Source organism: Paramisgurnus dabryanus, chromosome 7 (genome assembly GCF_030506205.2).
Source record: "Paramisgurnus dabryanus chromosome 7, PD_genome_1.1, whole genome shotgun sequence".
Taxonomy (NCBI): domain Eukaryota; kingdom Metazoa; phylum Chordata; class Actinopteri; order Cypriniformes; family Cobitidae; genus Paramisgurnus; species Paramisgurnus dabryanus.
Genome location: NC_133343.1, coordinates 3,409,590 through 3,419,572, shown reverse-complemented (window position 1 = coordinate 3,419,572; position 9,983 = coordinate 3,409,590). Strand labels below are relative to the sequence as shown.

The 9,983-nt window shown below is 36.2% G+C and overlaps 1 protein-coding gene across 2 annotated transcripts in view; it reads right to left on the bottom strand.

Annotated features, from left to right (window-relative positions):
- Positions 1–438: 438 nt before the first annotated feature.
- The window catches only part of nbeal1 (neurobeachin-like 1), a 73,005-nt gene continuing 63,460 nt past the window's right edge, over positions 439–9,983 (bottom strand). For both annotated transcript variants that reach the window (XM_065293791.2, XM_065293792.2), the window contains 7 exons: positions 6,612–6,784; positions 6,430–6,524; positions 6,221–6,337; positions 5,817–5,978; positions 5,587–5,735; positions 4,988–5,123; positions 439–2,668 (listed from right to left, as the gene is read on the bottom strand). In XM_065293791.2, coding sequence (XP_065149863.1) covers positions 2,567–2,668; positions 4,988–5,123; positions 5,587–5,735; positions 5,817–5,978; positions 6,221–6,337; positions 6,430–6,524; positions 6,612–6,784 — 934 coding nt within the window. In that variant the 3' untranslated portion in view covers positions 439–2,566. The remainder of the gene's footprint in view (positions 2,669–4,987; positions 5,124–5,586; positions 5,736–5,816; positions 5,979–6,220; positions 6,338–6,429; positions 6,525–6,611; positions 6,785–9,983) is intronic.

Genomic DNA, 9,983 nt, shown 5'->3' with positions numbered 1-9,983 from the left:
GTTATTAACAAGTCAAATAAAATAAACAAAAAGTTTTAGTAGAAATCAAAAAGGAGCCCTCCAGATTGTTTATCCACTGGTAGCCCTTGTTCACAAAAAGGTTGGAGACCCCAGGTTTTATAGAGACATTTTTATTCATTTTAATACTATTTATTTATACAGTTTTTTATTTATAGTTTATTTTTGCAATGAAGAAAATAGTAGTTAAGGCAGAAAGGAATTAAAGAAGAAGCCTATGAAATATAAACGTTTATGCATCGTTATTTTTTCACACAAACTACTACCTTAAAACCTTAAAGCAATTTATTTATCTTAATACATTTTTTTAAACAATTTATTAAACTAATTAAAAACAGTCATGTATGACATGTATTAATTATGAATTATAGAAGAGGGATAAACAAACCCAAAATCGAATGAACTTTTTCATCTAAAATATACACAAATTTTGAACAGGACTTTATTGTTAAATCTTCACTTATACAAAGCAATTTCTCTGTACAGATCAAGGAGACATTTAAAACGATTTCTTACAATTCGTCGTACCTGGAAAGTGCAAAAAATACAATTCATGTACAAGGAAATAAAACTCATGCTGTACATTTATAAATAAGCACAGATATACACACACACACACATTAGTGACAGCTACTGGAAGTCACAGGTCTGATACGACAAAAGTGTCACTGCTAAAGTTTGTCCCATTGAAACCGTGGCTGTTCCCAGGGGGTCACAAAGTGTCATGCTAAAGTTTAAATCATCGAGTCTAAACCCCATGACAACAGAGAATAAAAAGGCACTCCATTTGTTTTATCCCAAAAAATAAAACGCATACATCTGCAAATAAAAACAGCAATCTGCAGAGATTTCCTGTTTTTAAAGAAACAATTTGGGAATAAAGAAAAAAAAATGATTTTGGTATTATGTCCATAGCAACAAGTGGGAGCACTTGGTGACACCATCTGAGGCAAACACACCCCATCCCAAATCTAAACTTTAGGACATCAGCACCACTGCAAACTAAAAGCACATACAGTATATATGGAAGAACACAATCTCAATAAATAAACATCCTGATTATTATCCATCATTTTTGGTATTAATATTTTCATTAATATATCTACATTTCTAAAACAATGAGGCTTTCAGTACAGGAATGAAAATTTTACTCAAAGACACGGGTGATAAAAACAAACTCGCAAGACCCTTAGAAAATTACTATAGTAAACATAGTTTCTGGCAACACGCCACAGTCACTACAGTTACTAAAATAAAACAGCGGCAAATAGTTTCCCAAATTCCTTACACTGTTTAAAGATGATCCTATATATGTATATTATGATTTTAGAGTAGTAACAGTGACAAACTTATTCGTGGGACAAATGGTCCCCCCAATGTAATTTCTGTAAGGGGCCCCAACATGCTGACAAACAGTACATGCATACGCACACGTCTAGTCAACGTTAAAGAAATAAACTGCATATGAACGAGCAAGAATTCAAACGTCGGGCGAATTCTGTAGAAGGCTTGGACGTTTACCTGCATAGTAAACAACGACTGCATGGCTTTGCAATATAAAAAAGGAAGGAACACAGCGCTTCACCTGACTAATGGACTATGCAGCATCTATTACAGCTGTCCCCCGTGTAGTACCTTCAATCCCATTTGTAGTGCTCTGTTTGGAAACTAGGAAGACCGGAGGATTTCGAATAGCAATGATTTACAGTGGAATGCTTCAATAACCTGGGATTGATTCAATAACTGTATTGCTTACTGTCATTTCTCACGAAGCCCTTCGAAGCGTTCTCCCGTTTCTATAGTTGTAGTGTTCATCAAAACAAAACAAGTTATTGTACTCCAAAACAAATCCTTCAAATCAAAGTTGCAGCTACGTGCTTTACATCCATAAAATAAAAACGTACGTGTCATTCTTCATTGAAATAACAACACAACAATTCAAGTAATTCAAGACAACAACAACACATTCAACAGTTTTTTACCCCATAAACGTTTTGTTATAAAATAAAATGCTGTACGTGCTGATCTTTTGGAATAGTTTATGCTTATGACAAATTTGCTTTGGTGAAAATTCACATCCACCTTTTGTCTGTGTGCAAAAATACTGACTGTATATCACAAATCCACCCTAAAGGTTACATAAGATCAGGCCACTGAAACCAACGAAAAATAACAACTAGAAAAATAAACAAAACATGTATGCAAGACACAGAATGGAACAGACAATAATTGTGTTATAATGGCATTGATGATGATTAAAATGCATGACAACCAGGAAAATGGGCGGGGCATGTGTGGGTGTGGTCGACACGCATAGTTAGATGGTGCCTGCACCAGTCCAACCACAGGACTATACAGATAACACACAAACGGTAACACACATCACACAGATATGCATACATGTGATGCTTGTATTATAAAAGTCCTTCGTATTGTTTCAGCGAGAGGAGAGTCGTCCTCCATACAGAAACAATGAATTCGGGAGACTGTGCTGATTGACGGGACAGTGGGCCAATCAGGCAGAAGGGCTGTGATTTAGGGGGTGGGGTCAGGGTTGCTCTTGGGTGTGATACTCTGTTTCTCCAGACGAGATCTGGGTGAGACGTTTACTGGAGCCCCAGAGTTTTCGGGTAATCTGGCCAGAACGCATCTGAGGAACAGAGGAGAGGATAAAGGAGAAAAGAGGAAGTGAAGAGTGGGAAAACAAAAATGATCCATGATGAGTGCACGTGATTGTCTGTTTGATTCATTGAGGTTAGTGCAAAATCAAATGGCAGATAAATCAAAATCTTGAAAAAAAGAGATAAGAAAATGATAATTGAAGGGAAGTATATGAAGAGTTTGGTTCCAAAACGTGATAAACGGCATTTAAAAAAATTGTTATAGCCAAAATCATTATTGTATCTTGTCAGTATTAGAAAGTAAATTCTTAAATTTACGCAAAATCCAATAACCGGCGTGTTATGTTGTCATCTTTTCTCCCTTTTTTTCCAAACCGTGACAAACGCCAGTACTCCTTCTCTGCAGAATGCAATAAATCCGCTCAACCAATCACAGCGCACCATTCCATCCCAAGTATAACCGCAGCAATGACAGTGTTTCTTAATATGACAAAGTAAATGTTTTGATTAATGCCATTAATGATTATTTTTTTATCAGTGTATACCACTAGCCAACTAAATGAATATAACATGGCAAAGATTAACTCACATTTATATATTGATTCAATAGATTTATAGCATTTTGGAAAAAAATAATCAGTTTTTATAATAAATCAAATTATTGATTTGAATTTTTAATGTTATTAAACATTAATAATGTGTGCTATGTGAAAGTTTGTAACAGAAAATAGTGGTTTTCATCTTGTCACTTTCTTGGTATAGAAAACACGTTTTTACCAAAATTAGTCAAAATGGATTTATTGCGTTTTTTAACCAAACTCTTCATATGTACTACACAAACCAGTTATAGACTGAACTGTCACCTAAAGTAAGAAACATACTCTATGAATGTTTTCAAACAGGTTTCTCTAACAAATAATCAATTGCCACGAGTGCCATACAGTCGCATCTCTTACACCATTGGTTTAGCCAATTTTACTTTTTTTAGGCTGGTCGGAATATGACGATATTTAAAAAGAATAAACAGCATTTTTTACAATATCAACAAGCAACTCCTCTATTTTGTACATGAAAAATAGCTTTTTTGAAAATAATAAATATCCCCCCACCTATAAAGGGCACACATTCTCTTGTTAATGTGACGTCACACTGATAAAGCCCCACCCACGGCTGCTGACTGACAGTAGTGCATTACCATAGTTTCCGCTGTCAGCAAATTGTACACGGTCCATCATATCCCAATGGTGTGATCCTATTGTTTTTTACTGTATTAAAAAAATTTATTACAGATTTGCACAAAACTTTAGCGTTACTTTCTAAATGTCAACAAAAGACGATTGCGAAATAACGGTGTTTCCATTAACTCATTCCTAGCCAGCCTTTATTTTTTTTTAAGTTGCCCGCCAGCATTTTTTTTTTTTGTGATTTTCAAAAAATATTCACAAAATACCTTAAATTTTTTTAAATTAAAAGAGATGTAGGAGTGTAATCCAAACAGTAAAGTCTCTTATTCTTGGGAGCAGACACGTATTGAGGTGTTTCTGGGAGGTTTTAATACGTACCGCGTCATCTAATCATTTATTATTCGCATTTTATGAATTATTTCCATTTCAGTTATGTGAAATGCAAATTTTTTGAATTGCCTGAAAAACCACCTCATGCGAGCGTAAAAAGCTTATATGGGCGTTTTGGCGAAATTGGCTGTATTTTCAATTCGCAATTGCGCAATTTGAAGAGTAATGGAAATGCAGCTACTGTCTCTTGAGTGAGACAAACATGAAAACAGCATTTTTTTGCTCCCGCCCAAATAGGAAATGCTATAATAAATGTTTTGTGTTTTTTTTAGCTGAAACGTCATAGACACATTCTGGGCACACCTGAGACTTATATTACATCTTGTAAAAATGGGCATATAGGTGCCCTTTAATTTCACAGTTTTAAAATTATTCATCTTCACTATTGTTAGCATCACTAAGATTAGGTTACAAGTCCGACTGCTTAACGAAAACTTGCAAACTACAGTTACACTTCACACAAGACGATTTATACTATATTATAAACTAATTGTTTGAGATCAAATTCCTCTGCAAGAAAACCATCAGCTTCAATCCATTGCTACTGTGTTTATATAATGTTTTTCTGTAAAGTGATTTTAAACGTTTAGGGAGAACTGTAAAATAAAGTTGAAACTACAAAACTTTAGACATTTTTTAATTCCACATTTCCTAAATGAAAGTATTCTGGTCTCTGAGATGCAGCAGGCGTGCGGGCGATCGAACCCGAAGCGTGTTCATGAGGGGCGAGCCCTCCATCCTCTGAGTGATGTAGTTCCTGAAGGAGCTTTTTACCTCCGCTGGCTTTCCGACGCCCACCACGATCAGCTTTCCGTCATCAAGTCCCACCAGCACGTGAGACTGTTCCTTAGTCACGGATACACAGCGGATGGGCACCCGCATCGCCATCGGAGCAACGCACAGAGTCAGGCTGTCACGGCAACCAGGAGAGAGAGAGAGCGTTAAAGTACCAATGATGTTAGAAACAGATTGATAAAGGTTATACATCTTCATAATAAAAAATATACATTCATATAATGTGTAGCTCAATTGATGGACTTTGGGTTTGATCCCAGGTAAAAAACAAGCTTCATTTCAAAATGTAAGGAAAATGTTTATATTTCTTGCGTTTGTTGAGTGACTTTGATTGTTTAGGGACATATTGAAGATAAATATTTCATATTACATCAATAACATTTACAATTTGTTTTAAATATTTAACATACAGTGTCTTCATGCAGCCTTGATTGATAAGTGATGTCACTTCCCAAATAAGGAATGTCTATCACACATTACTTGTAGCTTTAGGGAGTGTTAACTGTGGTTATTTTAGGAAAATGAGTATTACAGTAATTCGATGGGCACTATGTGTTCCCTTGAGGAAGAAGTCTTACCTGTAGAGATCTCTGACAGACAAGAAACCTTGTTCACTGCCGATAGCCACATATTCCCCTGAGACACACAGGTCTGTCACCTGTTCGTTCAGCGGGGCACTGCACAGGTGTTTCCCATTAACAGAGTACAGGTGCAAAGCGTTCTTGTCCTAAACACAGAGATGGAGAGGATCAGTTTACACGCGTACAAAGAGAAATGGGGTGGGTAAATGTGAGTGTGTGTTGAATACCTTTAGTGTTGCTTTGCCTTCAATGCAAGTGTGCACTAATAAATGCCCCTCGAAGGACACAGCCAGGTGGATGATGGACATGGGCAGCGAACTTTCACACGGCGGCCGCAGACAGCGCATGTACTGACCCCTCCTCACGGTGTGAATGATCACCGTTCCATCCTGTTACACATATATTTTCATATTTAATGTCTTGTATTTTATACTTTCTGTATTATTCTTTTTCCCTTTTGCATCATTCCACGTTCATAGCGGTGATTTTGTTTTTGTACGATGGCCTCCTAATTGCAAAATTGACATATTGTGCCTTTAAGTCCACTTCTACTGTTGTGCAAAAAAAGCAAACGTGTTATAACATCCTGTGGGCAGTGTATTTTTGAGGGATTGCATGCGAGGTTACTAACCCTTGATCCAGAAACGGCCATGTCCAGCTCCGTACTGATAGACACACTGACAACTTCATCCGTGTGTCCGTACAACACCTGCACTGGCTTAGAGGACAGGCCCACCGGAGCACCACCCTACACACACGACAAATTGAGATTCCCCACAGCTGTAGTACAGTAAAAGACATCTTTAGGGGGACATCTTTAGTGCGAAGAACAAAACGCACCTGTTGAAGCACCTGCCACACCATACAGGTGCTGTCTCTGGAGCCAGAGATCAGGTGAATCCCGAAGTGATCCGTGGCCAGACACGTCACAATGTCTGCCAGGAGAGAGCAAATACACACATTAACATGAGAACACTGTGGATATCATGTGATAAAAAACAAAGACCGCAAGATCGTCTTACCCATGTGACGAATGTGCTGCCCCACTGTTTTGCCTTTGACAAGAGACGTCACTCTTACGCTGTTGTCCCAGTGGCCTCCGCTGAAGAGAAGCTTCCCATCGTGAGATATAACAAACAGCTGAGCAGAGACCTCAATCCCTGGAGCGAACGTCCCCGCTACAAACCTCTGAGTCCTAATAGTGACAAACAAAGAGAACGTTATTCAGGGTTCTTGCAGGTTTCAGAAAGTTAAATTTAAGACCTTTTTAAGACCTTTTAAGACCATTATGAGTCAAATTTAAGACCAACACGACACATTACTAGAAGCATTCAAATGATCTCAGAAATTCTTAAAACATTCTATTTTTATTGATTCAGTTATAGAAAAATATAAAATGAACGCAGTTTTAAAATAGATAATCAAAATACATGGAAATACATTATGCTTAACTCTATTAGACCGCGAGTGTTGGCGCCGACAAATTTTACCCATAGCCCTTTAGGAAGAGAATTCTGACAATGGAAGCCCAAAAATGGCTCATAGTGAGCCATTGAAATACATTGAGTTAGAGGCAAAGAGCTGTGATTTTTCTTAATTAATAGTCAAGAAATGCATTGATTTACAATATTTATACATCACAGTGACTGACTGTGTGCTGTGTATATATCTTGTGCCTGTTTATAAATATACAAAGAACAAAAGATCACTTTCAATTATTATTAATCCCTAAAAGCATTAATATATGCATTTTATTAATACAAGTTATTAATAAATTAATGTATTGCATTTAATTGAATACAGAATTACAGAGCCAAAAAAACACTCCACCCATACGTTTTATGCATAAATATGCACTATATACACCGCCATCAGGTTTAATAGCCTCTCTAATTACACAATAAGGGATGAATCTGCATTAAGAAAATGAAATTTACCATTAAAAGGCTGTTTGATATGTGTTACTAACGTTATCCACTAAGACCGTTTCTCAATCCGAAGGCTGTAGCCTCCGAAGGGTCGCATTTCTTATTTCAGAAATGGTCTTATTTCAGAATATTAACTTTGAAATTAACTTTAAAATATTGATTATTATTCTTAGTTAATCGTTAATTGTTGTAATATGCTTATGACTTGCGAATGTAATGCTCAGTTAACTCAAATAAACCAGGCGATGCCGTATGCAGCAGCCTGCCTATGCGAAAGGGCTCTGATTCTACGGCTGTTCATTTAACCGTAACTCCTGAAGCATTTGCGCAATCAAAAAGTATGAATTGTTCCTAAAAGACGACAATTGCACTTTTTTGAAATATATGGTTTATTACGGTACTTTCTTGCTTTCCGTCTGCCAATCGCTGCTGTTTGTGGAGAGCTGAAGGGAAAAGCGTTAGTTTCAAGTGCATCGCAGCAGAGAGCAATATTAAAGTCTAAAATATAAAACTGTGTAACACTAAAGTTGACACGCTGTTGGTGGCTCGTGACTCGACGGCCCGACTGTTTAAGTTGATTTTCAATAAAGCAGCATTGATTTTTGTTCGCTTCTGTGTCCTCTATGTTTCAGAACCTGGCAAATGCTCAGGTAAGCCACGGGCTTATAAATTACCCCGAAAAAGATTTTTGCTTATAAGTTTAAGGATTGTTTCTCGCCAAACCCACAGTAAACAGTCACAACACCTGAAATATAGCTGAAATATAGCTTATGGCACGATTTGCGTTGATTAAGACAAAGGGAGGAACGTTTCTTTTTAGAGACCCACCATCATACACTTTCTGCCTCCGCCATTAAGTTAGTTCTTCAGCGTTTTAAATTACTATTTTATTTTCTGCCGACAACGCTTTTTGGGAATGAAAAGAGGTAAGAAATTTAAGACTTGGGTAAATTAAATTTAAGACCTGGGATAAAAATCTGGGTGTTTTTAAGACTTTTTAAGGCCTTAAATTTAACATTCTGAATTTTAGACTTTTTAAGACTTTTTAAGACCCCGCGGGAACCCTGTTATTATAGGTTTATATTAGAGATGCACAAATATGACAGTTTTCCACCAATACCGATTATTCAGACTGATACCAATGCTGATAGTTTGGTGGTTATATTATCTTGCATTAACTAAATTCTTAAGATTCAATTTTCTGAATGTTATTCATTCATATAATGAATTGAACATTAAACTAGTGATGGTTTTTTTTACATTCTCTACACACAGAGCCTCAAATTCATTGCATTTTCCTGTTCACTTTTGATTGACAGGATATATCAGCCATGACCGATAGTATGGAAAATTTGCTTTTATTGACCAATACCAAATATTGAACAATATATTGGTGCACCTCTAGTTTACATTAGAGATGCATTGATATAAACAATTTCCACCGATACCGATTATTCAGACTGATATCTGCCGATACCGAGAGTTAAATTAACTTCCATTAACTAAATTCTGAAGATTACATTTGAACATTAAACTAGTGATCCTCCTTTATATTTTCTACACACAGAGCTCAAATTCATTGCATTTTCCTGTTCACTTTTGATTGATAGGATATATCAGCCATGACTGATAGTGTGGAAAAATTGCTTTTATTGACAAATACCAAATATTGAACGATATATTGGTGCACCTCTAGTTTACATTAGAGTTGCATTGATATAAACAATTTCCACCGATACCGATTATTCAGACTGATATCTGCCGATACCCAGAGTTAGATGAACTTCCATTAACTAAATTATGAAGGTTACATTTGAACATTAAACTAGTGATCCTCCTTTATATTTTCTACACACAGAGCTCAAATTCATTGCATTTTTCTGTTCACTTTTGATTGACAGAATATATCGGCCATCAGCGGATTATAAACTATCGGTTGATAGTGTTAAAAATAGCTTTTTTCGACCAATACCGATTATTGAACGATATATTGGTGCACCTCTAGTTTACATTAGAGTTGCATTGATATAAACAATTTCCACCGATACCGATTATTCAGACTGATATCTGCGGATACCGAGAGTTAAATGAACTTCCATTAACTAAATTCTGAAGATTACATTTGAAAATTAAACTAGTGATCCTCCTTTATATTTTCTACACACAGAGCTCAAATTCATTGCATTTTTCTGTTCACTTTTGATTGACAGGATATATCGGCCATCAGTGGATTATAAACTATCGTCCGATAGTGCTAAAAATGGCTTTTTTTGACAAATACCGATTATTGAACGATATATTGTCACATCTTTAGTTTGCATTAGAGATGCATTGATATAAACAATTTCCACCGATACCGATTATTCAGACTGATATCCGCCGATACCGAGAGTTAAATTAACTTCCATTAACTAAATTCTGAAGGTTACATTTGAACATTAAACTAGTGATCCTCCTTTATATTTT